Below are 13,733 nucleotides of genomic sequence, written 5' to 3' on the forward strand. Positions count from 1 at the left end.
ATGTATCTTGTCTTTGCAGTCTATTCAAATGAATATAGGTTGAAAAGGATTAGCAAATGATTGTATTGTTTTTATTTATCATTTACACAACGTGCCAACTTCACTGGTTTTGGGGATTGTACATAATCAAGTAGTATTACCTTCTTGTCAATATGAGTCAACCTGGATGTTGTACTTTTTAATAATCTTCAACTACAAAAGTACATAATCACATAGTATTTTTCGGAGTATAAGTCGCACCAGCCGAAAATGCATAATAAATAAGGAAAAAAACATATATAAGTCGCACTGCATTTTTTGGGGAAATTTATTTGATAAAACCCAACACCAAGAATAGACATTTGAAAGGCAATTTAAAATGAATAAAGAATAGTGAAAACAAGAGGCTGAATAAGTGTACGTTATATGAGGCATAAATAACCAACTGAGAAGGTGCCTGGTATGTTAACGTAACATATTATGGTAAGAGTCATTCAAATAACTATAACATATAGAACATGTTATACGTTTACCAAACAATCTGTCACTCCTAATCGCTAAATCCCATGAAATCTTATACATCTAGTCTCTTACGTGAATGAGCTAAATAATATTTGATATTTTACGGTAATGTGTTGATAATTTCATACATAAGTCGCTCCCGAGTATAAGTCGCACCCCCGGCCAAACTATGAAAAAAAACTGCGACTTATAGTCCGAAAAATACAGTAATTTGGAATTTGCCTGCAACATGTTTCTAAAAAGCTGGCATAAGAAGCAAAAAATAATGAGAAAGTTGAGGAATGCTCATCAAACACTTATTTGGAAAATCCCACAGGTGATCAGGCTAATTGGGAACAGGTGGGTGCCACAATTGGGTATAAAAGCAGCTTTCATCAGTCATTCACAAACTAGGATGGGGCGGGAGTCACCACTTTGTGAACAAATGCGTGAGCAAATTGTCGAACAGTTTAAGAACAACATTTCTCAACCAGCTATTGCAAGGAATTTAGGGATTTCACGATTTACGGTCCATAACATCATCAAAAGGTTCAGATAATCTGGAGAAATCACTGCACGTAAGCGATATTACGGACCTTCGATCCCTCAGGCGGTACTACATCAAAAAGCGACATCAGTGTGTAAAGGATATCACCACATGGGCTCAGGAACACTTCAGAAAATTACTATCAGTAACTACAGTTGGTCGCTTCATCTGTAAGTGCAAGTTAAAACTATACTATGCAAAGTCAAACCCATTTATCAACAACACCCAGAAACGCTTCGCTGGGCCCGAGGTCATCTAAGATGGACTGATGCAAAGTGGAAAAGTGTTCTGTGGTCTGACGAGTCCACATTTCAAATTGTTTTTGGAAACTGTGAACATCGTGTCCTCCGGACTAAAGAGGAAAAGAACCATCCAGATTGTTATAGGCGCAAAGTTCAAAAGCCAGCATCTGTGATGGTATGGGGGTGTATTAGTGCCCAAGGCATGGGTAACTTACACATCTGTGAAGGCATCATTAATGCGGAAAGGTACATACAGGTTTTGGAGCCACTTACTGTATCATGCCATCCAAGAAACGTTATCATGGGCGCCCCTGCTTATTTCAGCAAGACAATGCCAAGCCACGTGTTACAACAGCTTGGCTTCGTAGTAAAAGAGTGCGGGTACTAGACTGGCCTGCCTGTAGTCCAGACCTGTCTCCCATTGAAAATGTGTGGCGCATTATGAGGCGTAAAATACGACAACGGCGACCCCGGACTGTTGAACAACTTAAACTGTACATCAAGCAACAATGGGAAAGAATTCCACCTGAAAAGCTCCAAAAATTGGTCTCCTCAGTTCCCAATAGTTTACTGAGTGGTGTTAAAAGGAACGGCCATGTAACAGAGGTAAAAATGTCCCTGTACCAACTTTTTTGCAACATGTTGCTGCCAATACATTCTAAGTTAATGATTATTTGCAAAAAAAGAATTACGTTCCTCATTTCGTACATTAAATATCTTGTCTTTGCAGTGTATTCAATTGAATATAAGTTGAAAAGGATGTGCAAATCATTGTATCCTGTTTTTATTCACGAAATACACAACGCGCCAACTTGACTGGTTTTGGGTTTTGTACATTTATAATTAAGGATGATTAGAAAGTACAACATCCAGGTTGACTAGTATTGACAACAAGGTAATACTACGTGATGATGTACTTTTATAGTTGACGATGATTAAAAAGTACACGATCCAGGTTGACTATTGACAACAAGGTAAACTACTTGATTATGTACTTTTATAGTTGAAGAGCGATAAAAAGTACACCATCCAGGTTGACTAATATTGACAACAAGGTAACACTACTTGAATATGTACTTTTAATATTGAAGAGGGTTAAAAAGTACACCATCCAGGTTGACTAGTATTGACAACAAGATAATACTACTTGATTATGTACTTTCATAGTTGAAGAGGATTAAAAAGTACACCATCCAGGTTGACTAGTATTGACAACAAGGTAATACTTCTTGATTATGTACTTTTATAGTTGAAGAGGATTAAAAAGTACAACATCCAGGTTGACTAGTATTGACAACAAGGTAATACTATGTGATTATGTACTTTTATAGTTGAAGATGATTAAAAAGTACAAAATCCATGTTTGACTAGTAATAACAACAAGGTACTATGATGTGATTATATACTTATAAAGTTGAAGATGATTAAAAAGTACAACATTCAGGTTGACTAGTATTGACAACAAAGTAATACTACTTGATTATGTACTTTTATAGTTGAAGAGGGTTAAAAAGGTACAACATCCAGGTTGACTAGTATTGACAACTAGGTAATACTGCGTGATTATGTACTTTTATAGTTGAAGATGATTAAAAAGTGAACCATCCAGGTTGACTAATATTGACAAGGTAATACTACGTGATTATGTACTTTTATAGTTGAAAAGGGTGAAAAAGTACACCGTCCAGGTTGACTAGTATTGAAAACAAAGTAATACTACTTAATTATGTACTTTTGTAGTTGAAAATTATTAAAAAGTACACCATACAGGTTGACTAGTATTGACAACAAGGTAATACTACGTGATGATGTACTTTTATAGTTGAAGATGATTAAAAAGTATAACATCCAAGTTGACTAGTATTGAAAACAAGGTAATATTACTTGATTATCTACTTTTATAGTTGAAGAGGGTTAAAAAGTACACCATCTAGGTTGACTAGTATGGACAATAAGGTAATACTACTTGATTATGTACCTTTATAGTTAAAGAGCGTTAAAAAGTGCACCATCCAGGTTGACTAGTATTGAAAACAAGGTACATAGTATTAACTTGTTTAAACAAGTCCTGGCATGGCCCAATCTCCAGTCATGGCCACAAGAGACCCGACAACTGGCCGAATGTCCTGTCATGACCACAAGAGACCTGACAACTGGCCCAAGGTCCTGGCATGGTCACAAGAAACCTGACAACTGGCCCAATGTCCTGTCATGACCACAAGAGACCTGACAACAGGCCCAATGTCCTGGCATGGTCACAAGAGACCTGACAACTGGCCCAATGTCCTGTCATGTCCACAAGAGACCTGACAACAGGCCCAATGTCCTGGCATGGTCACAAGAGACCTGACAACTGGCCCAATGTCCTGTCATGACCACAAGAGGCCTGACAACAGACCCAATGTCCTGTCATGTACACAAGAGACCTGACAACAGATGGACATGTTTCCAACATTCGCAGGAACATTGGATGTCACCTGGGCCAGCACTCCACCACCTGGCTGTGCTCTTACAAGACTTGGAACGATTCTTCCCAACCACAAAAGGTTCTGAAGTTGCCAATGAATGAATGCACAACACATTTGCCAATACACCTGGCCCATGGAGCAAACACGAGGACCAGCTGCTGGAAATGGTCAACAGGCCCAATGTCCTGTTATGACCACAAGAGGCCTGACAACAGACTCAATGTCCTGTCATGGCCACTAGAGACCTGACAACAGACCCAATGTCCTGTCATGGCCACTAGAGACCTGACAACAGACCCAGTGTAGCTGTCATGACCACAGGAGACCTGACATCTGGCCCAATGTCCAGGCATAGCCACAATAGACCCGGCCGGCAACAGGCCCAATGTCCAGTCATGGCCACAAGAGACCTGACAACTGGCCCAATGTCCTGGCATGGTAACAAGAAACCTGACAACTGGCCCAATGTCCTGTCATGACCACAAGAGACCTAACAACAGGCCCAATGTCCTGTCATGACCACAAGAGACCTGACAACTGGCCCAATGTCCTGTCATGACCACAAGAGACCTAACAACAGGCCCAATGTCCTGGCATGGCCACAAGCGACCTGACAACTGGCCCAATGTCCTGTCATGACCACAAGAGACCTGACAACTGGCCCAATGTCCTGTCATGACCACAAGAGACCTGACAACTGGCCCAATGTCCTAGCATGGCCACAAGAGACCTGACAACTGGCCCAATGTCCTAGCATGGCCACAAGAGACCTGACAATTGGCCCAATGTCCTGTCATGACCACAAGAGACCTGACAACAGACCCAATGTCCTGTCATGACCACAAGAGACCTGACAACTGGCCCAATGTCCTGTCATGTCCACAAGAAACCCGACAACTGGCCCAATGTCCTGTCATGTCCACAAGAAACCCGACAACTGGCCCAATGTCCTGTCATGACCACAAGAGATCCGACAACTGGCCCAATGTCCTGGCATGGTCACAAGAAACCTGACAACTGGCCCAATGTCCTGTCATGACCACAGGAGACCTGACAACTGGCCCAATGTCCTGTCATGACCACAAGAGACCTGACAACTGGCCCAATGTCCTGTCATGACCACAAGAGACCTGACAACAGACCCAATGTCCTGTCATGTCCACAAGAAAACCGACAACAGGCCCAATGTCCTGTCATGACCACAAGAGACCTGACAACAGGCCCAATGTCCTGTCATGACCACAAGAGACCTGACAACAGGCCCAATGTCCTGTCATGACCACAAGAGACCTGACAACAGGCCCAATGTCCTGTCATGACCACAAGAGACCTGACAACAGACCCAATGTCCTGTCATGGCCACAAGAGACCGGACAACTGCTCGCATTTCCAGCAGCTATTTGTGTGAGGCGGCAGTTTGCGCAAAGACAAAATGGCGGAGCAGGCTGGACCCAAGAAACACGGTGCGGGTGTCTACCGCCACCACTAGATGGGACCATCTCATCGCTAACAAACAGGCCCGGGGCTCCCACTATTCGGCGTTACGGTGAGTTTTGTCTGCTACACCTGCAAGGCCGCCCCTGGAAAATAATGCCCACCTGCTGCAAAAAAAGTTGGGGACCCCGGACTTAGAGCCCGCACGAGCGTGACAATAGACATGTGTACCTGCAGAGCTCATGCGAGGCACCTGCTGATAGGTGTGCTCCTGCTCAGGCGTGACAGGGGTGTAGCGAGTGACGATGCTGAGCGCCGACTCGAGAAGTTGGTTCTGGGAGAAAGAAGAAGAGCGGCGTCAGCGGCTGCCTTCAGTTCGACAGGTGTGTTGCTCACCTGAAGCTCCAAGCGGCGGCTGTGCAGCGCCTCCAGGGACTGCACTGTCACCTGGCTCCGCCCACTTTTCCCACTCTGCCTAATGAAGTGCACACATTACAGTTAGTGTGTGTGTGTGTGTGTGTGTGTACACTTAAGAGGACACCTACCTGTCCGTGATGTCACCTTGCTGAAACCCTTCACACGCCATGTCTGGTTGAGCCTACACACACACACACACACACACACACACACACACACACACAAGTGTCTATGAGTCACACAACGTGTGATGAAAAGTGTACTGTACCATTTGCGCTGCAGCAGTGATGGGGGCGTGGCTGCGGTCTCCGTGGTTACCAGCCAAGATGTCTGCCCTCTTCTGAGCGTCATGGCGGCTGCCGGGAGGGTCTAGAAGCTGAACTTTGACGTTGCGCCTCTGGGGGGCGCAAGCGCTGAAAGAGGAACCAGATTTCAAAACAAAAATCCCACCGGGCGACTTCCTGTCAGACAACAACAACGCTCACCGTTGCTTGAGGGCCGCCAGCACCAGGCCACGAGTCCCTGCCTCAAAGTGTGACGTCAGCAGCTTGTGACCTGGACATGAATCACTTTCACTTTGGTTCAAACAGCTGCATTCAATGACAGGTGCGCCTACTGAACAGCAGGGGGCGACAGAGTAAATTAAAGGTAAATAAATAGTACCGTATTTTCCGCACCATTAGCCGCACCTAAAAACCACAAATTTACTCAAAAGCTGACAGTGCGGCTTTTAACCCGGTGCGCTTTATATATGGATAAATATTAAGATTCATTTTCATAAAGTTTCGTTCTCGCAACTTCGGTAAACAGCCGCCATCTTTTTTCCAGGTATAGCAGGAAGCGCTTCTTCTTCTACGCAAGCAACCGCCAAGGTAAGCACCCGCCCCCATAGAACAGGAAGCGCTTCTTCTTGTACTGTAAGCAACCACCCGCCCCCGGAAGAAGAAGAAGCGCGCGGTGCATGCTGGGATATGTGACGTTTCATTTCCATTTGTGTGTTTATGTAAAGACCCCAAAATGGCTCCTATTAAGTGTGTTGTCTGTCTAATTATAAATAATGCAGACGAGGCGTGTTAACTGAGTTCTCAACGTTTACTCACAGCGTGCTCATAACCACATTCTAACTGCCAGCATACAACGCTTCTCAGGGCTACCGCGCATGCTCGTCACTATCGTTGCATGCTGGGTAGTGTAGTTGTTATATTTGCTAGCTCATAACATCACATTAAGAGACACGCTTACGCGCTTAATTCAATACTCGCCGTCATTCCGGGTGGATTGACAAAACACCTCCAGCCGCTAGATATTGGTGTCAACAGGGCATTCGAAGCTAGACTGCTAACTGCGTGGGAACAATGGATGACAGAAGGCGAACACACATTCACTAAGACAGGGAGGCAGCGCCAGACGACGCCAACATCTGCCAGTGGATCGTAAATGCCTGGGCAGATATTTCGGTCACAACTGTGGTCCGAGCTTTCCGGAAGGCAGGATTCACAGAACTGCTGGATAACAGTGACACTGACTCCGATGACTTCGACGAGACGGAACCGGCCATTTTGGATCTCACATTTGCCCAACTTTTCACTTCGGACACCGAAGACGAAGGATTTACGAATGAAGAATAACTTCAGAAAGTGAGCGCTATGTTTATTTTGTGTGTTGTGACATTAACGTTCGAGCAACATTATGTTGCTATTGCTCTGCACTATTTTTAATTTTACTATGTTTGTGATTGCACATTTGCATACATTTTGGGACAGAGTTGTTAGAACGCTGGTTTTTAATATATTATTAAAGTTTGACTGACCTATCTGACTGTTTTTTTGACATTCCCTTTAGCGCAGCATAGGCGCGGCTTATAGTCCGGGGCGGCTTATTGGTGGACAAAGTTATGAAATATGCCATTCATTGAAGGTGCGGCTAATAATCCGGTGCGCCTTATAGTGCGGAAAATACGGTAGGTGAATACAAACTAACTTTACACTACACAATGAATGTTTTCCACTGACAAACCAAAGCAAGAGGGCGCCATTTTGATATTTTAATGCTCCTGAGAGCTACGTTATACCCTAGTAGCTCTAAGCAAGCCGGACAGGTCAAAGACGAGAGACCAGACCAAACCCAGTCCACCTATGTAGCCTGGCAGCAGGGGCTGGTGGGCAGAGCTCAGGGCGTGTCTACGGTCACAGCACATGAACTGGCCTGTCTCAGCTGCCCGCTGACCAGAAGAGCCCTTCCCCAATGGTCACAGGCCAATAGACCGAGTTAGTTGGTCACTGCGGAGCAACTCACTACACCAAATGTCACACACCGGTGTTCTGTTGGAACCTGTAGTAGTGAGTCCAGAGATGGAAGTTTGTCTTGGGCAAGCATGCTTTCACAAAATTCTGCCCCAGCACTCTCCGTTATGAGCATCTCTTCTCTCCATGAGTTCAAATGTTATGCCTCCACGACTGGCTACTCGCTTCCCCTCACTGCACCTTCACACAAACTGTGGCCCAGTCACAATCATCGCTACTTACACACACACCTCGGACCTGGGTTCAAAGAAACTTTCTACTATCAACTGAGCTCCATTATTTAAAAGACCCCCTAAACTGAACGCCTGCTGATTCTTCGGGACTTCAATGCCCGAGTGGGTGTGAACTAAAGCGCATGACCTGACATCCTGGGAGACCATGGTTATGGCAACCTGAATGACAATGGACAACGTCTGCTGGAACTCTGTATCCCCTATTCCTTCTTTCAGGGCTCTAACTCCTACAAGGCCACCTGGTGTCACCCTCGTTCTAAACGCTGGCCCCAACCTGGCCTTGTGCTGGTGAAGCGTGCGCTTAACACTGATCACGCTCTTGCACGCTGGAAACGAAGGTTGACCCCAATCAAGCTTCATCACGCCAGGCCCAAGCCCACTCCTCGCCTGGATGTTTCTGCTACCTAAGCTCCCGTAGCTGACAGCCCCCCTTTTGAGGTTTTCAATGCAGGTGGGGATGCCCTTGTCTGCGTTTTACATCCTTTGTTTGTGTCTTGCTGGAACAGTGGGTATTTCCCAGATGTTAACATCATCACCATCTATAAAAACAAAGGGGACGATGCAGACTGTAACAACTACAGAGTTGATATTTGCTTGAACTGTTCGACCAGAACTACAAGTCCTTGCAGACCGTACCCTCCCTGAAAGCCATTGTGGGTTTTGAGCCGGTCGCTCCACAGGAGACATGGTGTTCTGTGTTCAACAATTACAGGAAAAGTGCATTGAACAAGAAAAACCTCTGTTTCTTGTGTTTGTCGACTTGACAAAGGCCTTTGACTAGATCAGCCGATCGGGACTCTTCTTTGTTCTGCAAAAACTTGGCTGCCCCCATAAACTGCTGAAGGTGATCACTGAATTTCATGATGGCATGAAGGCAACGGTACAATTTGAAGGCACTTGCTCTGACGAATTTCAGATGAGATGTGGGGTGAAGCAGCGTAGTGTTCTTGCTCCGACCCGAATATTGTTCTCTGCCCTACTACGTTGCGCTTTCCCCGAAAACTCTGGCATCCTCTTACATACCCGCAGCTCAAGAAAACTGGTCAATCTATCCAGACTGCGGGCTCAAATTAAAGTAAGTCATGTCCTGGTGTGTGAACTGCTTTATGCCGATGATGCTGAACTACAACCACATCTTTTGACTCTGCATGCCAAGAGTTTGGCCTGCAGATTAGCTTAAAAAGACAGTTGTCCTTGCCCAACCTGCAACCCTGAACCCTACTATCTCCATCTCCAACACATCTCTATCTGTGGTGGACAAATTCACCTACCTCGGATCCACTGTCTCCAACACCAACAACTTTGATGCAGAACTTGACATGTTCATTGGAAGAGCATCGTCAGTTTGTAGAAAGTTGAGAAAGTGTGTCTGGCACAACAATAACCTTTCCTTGCTCCTCAAAGTATGTGTATACCACACATGTGTACTTAGTACCTTACTATACGCATCTGCGTCATGGACAACATAACGAACATCGCCTCAATGCATTTTACTTCCACTGTCTTGGTTCCATACTGGGCGTGTGTTGGAAGGACCATGTCACCAAGTCACTCCTACTACAGAAACCAGGCTCCAGTGACCCGTTGTCAACTCTTGGCCAACGCCATCTCAGATGGGCGGGGCACACTCATCGTACGGATGACACTCGCCTCCCCAAACTCTTATTGTATGGCGAACTAGCCAATGGTCCGCGCAAACAAGGATATCCCCGTCTACGTTTTAAAGACGTAATCATGAGAGACCTGAAATATTTCTCCATCAACATTGACAACTGGGATGCTCTTGCAAGTGAGAGATCCAACTGGCATGCAGCAGTTAACAATGGCTGCAGAGTTTCTCAGGAGGCATACGAGTCATTCTTGGAAGAGACACACTTAAAACCGGAAGCAGTTAGTCACATGTGGCAGAAATGGCCATAGAAGTGTCAAAGAAAACATTGTTTTTTATATAGCAAACACAAAATAGACATTCCTTTCCACAAAAAATATGTTCAAACTAAAGTAGAATAATTCCCTCCATCCATCCATTTTCTTCCGCTTATCCGAGGTCAGGTCGTGGGGGCAGAAGCCTAAGCAGAGAAGCCCAGTCTTCCCTCTCCCCAGCCGCTTCGTCCAGCTCCTCCTGGGGGATCCCGAGGCGTTCCCAGGACAGCTGGAGACAGTCTTCCCAACGTGTCCTGGGTCTTCCCCGTGGCCTCCTACCAGTCGTATGTGCCCTATACACCTCCCTAGAGAGGCGTTCGGGTGGCATCCTGAACAGATGCTCAAACCAACTCATCTGGCTCCTCTCTATGTGGAGGAGCAGCGGTTTTACTTTGAGCTCCTCCCGGATAACAGAGCTTCTCACCCTATCTCTAAGGGAGAGCCCCGCCACTCGACGGAAGAAAACTAATTTCGGAAATAAATGGAGCCTTAAATATGTCAATAATTCATGACGACATTGATTTTGATTCATTATTTATTTGATAATACCACCTTAACATTTGACAACCAAACAATTACACAAAGCGACTCAGTAAAGAATCTGGGTATTATCTTCCACCCAACTCTCTCGTTTGAGTCACACATTAAGAGTGTTACTAAAACGGCCTTCTTTCATCTCCGTAATATCGCTAAAATTCGTTCCATTTTGTCCACTAGCGACGCTGAGATCATTATTCATGCGTTCGTTACGTCTCGTCTCGATTACTGTAACGTATTATTTTCGGGTCTCCCTATGTCTAGCATTAAAAGATTACAGTTGGGACAAAATGCGGCTGCTAGACTTTTGACAATAACAAGAAAGTTTGATCATATTACGCCTATACTGGCTCACCTGCACTGGCTTCCTGTGCACTTAAGATGCGACTTTAAGGTTTTACTACTTACGTATAAAATACTACACGGTCTAGCTCCAGCCTATCTTACCGATTGTATTGTACCATATGTCCCGGCAAGAAATCTGCGTTCAAAGAACTCCGGCTTATTAGTGATTCCCAGAGCCCAAAAAAAGTCTGCGGGCTGTAGAGCGTTTTCTATTCGGGCTCCAGCACTATGGAATGCCCTCCCGGTAACAATCAGAGATGCTACCTCAGTAGAAACATTTAAGTCCCATCTCAAAACTCATTTGTATACTCTAGCCTTTGAATAGCCCCCCTTTTTTTTTAGACCAGTTGATCTGCCGTTTCTTTTCTTTTCTCCTCTGCTCCCCCCTATCCCTTGTGGAGGGGAAGACACACAGATCCGTTGGCCATGGATGGGGTGCTGGCTGTCCGGGGTCGGGGCCCGGGGTGGACCGCTCGCCTGTATATTGGTTGGGAACATCTCTGCGCTGCTGACCCGTCTCCGCTCGGGATGGTTTCCTGCTGACCCCACTGTGGACTGGACTCTTACTGTTATGCTGGATCCACTATGGACTGGACTCTCACAATATTATGTTAGACCCACTCGACATCCATTGCATTCGGTCTCCCTAGAGGGGGGGGGGGGGGTTACCCACATATGCGGTCCTCTCCAAGGTTTCTCATAGTCATTCACATCGACGTCCCACTGGGGTGAGTTTTTCCTTGCCCTTATGTGGGCTATACCGAGGATGTCGTTGTGGCTTGTGCAGCCCTTTGAGACACTTGTGATTTAGGGCTATATAAATAAACATTGATTTATTGATTATTATTTTCTAAACAATGAGGTTAAAAAAAATTACATTTTGGGGGATCCAAAAGGGTCCCAGTCATAAAAGTGTTAAAAGTAAGTCACACATTTTATTTTTTACTTTCAACACTTAAATCTCTAGATGACCTTCAGGTCCAACCTACAGGGTCTCTGCAGATTTCAAAAAGTCACATGTAAAACTTTATGAGACTTTTTAAGACCATAATAAGTACAATTTAAGACCCATTTCACATCGACAGCTGAGTGGCGTAATTTATCATCTAGAATAAACTTTCACAGCTCACCAGCCGATGATGTCAACATAGCCGCACAAGCTGTGTGATCATCGCGCCGCTATAAGTAGCTTGTCTGCGTTAGCACCTAAAATAACAAGATCACTAATTGCTGGTTCACTTTCAAGCCACAAGATGTGAATCGAGTATTGTTGGCAGTTTTTGGATGGCTAAGCTGTAACAACACAATGCTGCGGGTGCACAGCACACTGGGTCGTTCGCGACTCATTCTGACCGGGAAGCACAGGAAGCCTACCTGAGTTCCGTTTTGTAGTTACGTTATCGCGTCCTCAAAAATGCAAACATTTAAAGGCAAGACTGAAGTTTATGCATATTTAGATAAAAGCAACGTTAATAGATTTTTGAAGACCTTTCAAAATTGTATTTAAGAACTTTTATGAAATTTTAGGACAATTTTAAACATTTTTAAGGCCTTAAATTCAATTTGTTGGATTTAAGACTTTTAAGACCATGCAGATACACTGGTTTATTAATTTGTTATTTGTTTGTTTTATGTCCTTTTTGTCAAAGAAAACTGAGTTTTTATATGGCAAACAAAAAATGTTCCAAAGTGTAATATTTGTATTTGTTGCTTCAAGACTCAAGACCCACTATGGAGGTTAAGTTGTGTCTTTATTACAAATGTTTTTACTACACTGAATTTATGGAACTGAATTTTGCAAACTGATCTTTTTTTATTACATCAAATTATGCGTGTTTTAAAATTCAGTACCAAAAAAAATATGCGTAAAATATATAAATCAGTGTAAAATAATTTAGAATTTAGAGTACAAATATTTGTTCTAATGAAGTGACTCACTTCCTGTAAACAACAAATATTTCTGCACTGAATTTTTTACACTGGATTTTTAAACACTGTATTGTAAGAACACACACATTTTGCTCACAAATGTTAGTCAATGAATATAATTTGATGTAAATAAATAGAGATCGCAAAATTCAAATGCAAAAAATGCAGTTAAAAAGTACACAAATGAATCTCCATACATAGAAATAGGGAAAATAAAGACAATATATATTACTTAACCAATTTTCCTGAAGTTAAAGAAATATAGTTTAAAATGATTAAATCAAATCAACTTTATTTATAGAGCACATTTAAAATTTACCACAGGGGTAGCCAAAGTGCTGTACAATGAGCAGGTTAAAAGATAAAACGAGTACCGAGCAAACACAACACAACACAAACAGAACACGATAAAAAATAAATAATTAAAATAGAATTAATAAAAACATAAAAACAGGATCGCAGCAGGTGTATTATGGGGCGCCATTGCAGGATGGATATCACTCAGTGTTAAAAGCCATGGAATAAAAGTATGTTTTTAAGAGAGATTTAAAAACAGGAAGAGAGGAGGCTTGTCTAACACTCAGAGGTAGGTCGTTCCAGAGCTTGGGAGCAGCAACGGCGAAAGCTCTGTCACCTCTAAGCTTCAGCCTTGTGTCAGGGACCGTCAACAGCAGTAAATAAATATGATAAAGAAATATGTAACATTATGGTTGACAACTGTGAGATCTGAGATGCTACATTTATTTTTAAAAGGTGATACTAAACATTTATTTTGAGAGATCAGATAAATAGAGATGTCCCCATTCACAAAAAAATAATAATTTGGCACATTTATGAAAGATAGCAACCTAGAAACGATTAATAATATTATTATG

At 43.6% G+C, this 13,733-nt stretch overlaps 1 protein-coding gene across 5 annotated transcripts in view; it reads right to left on the reverse strand.

Moving 5' to 3' along the window:
- The window catches only part of kiaa0586 (KIAA0586 ortholog), a 38,070-nt gene that overhangs the window by 23,162 nt on the left and 1,175 nt on the right, over positions 1–13,733 (reverse strand). For 3 of the 5 annotated variants that reach the window (XM_072911879.1, XM_072911878.1, XM_072911881.1), the window contains exons 2-6: positions 6,074–6,203; positions 5,857–6,001; positions 5,717–5,769; positions 5,568–5,646; positions 5,403–5,505 (exon numbers count right to left, since the gene is read on the reverse strand). In XM_072911879.1, coding sequence (XP_072767980.1) covers positions 5,403–5,505; positions 5,568–5,646; positions 5,717–5,769; positions 5,857–6,001; positions 6,074–6,203 — 510 coding nt within the window. The remainder of the gene's footprint in view (positions 1–5,402; positions 5,506–5,567; positions 5,647–5,716; positions 5,770–5,856; positions 6,002–6,073; positions 6,204–13,733) is intronic. The other 2 variants (XM_061925173.2, XM_072911880.1) reach the window with 2 other exon arrangements.

This window comes from Nerophis lumbriciformis, linkage group LG29 (genome assembly GCF_033978685.3).
Source record: "Nerophis lumbriciformis linkage group LG29, RoL_Nlum_v2.1, whole genome shotgun sequence".
NCBI lineage: Eukaryota > Metazoa > Chordata > Actinopteri > Syngnathiformes > Syngnathidae > Nerophis > Nerophis lumbriciformis.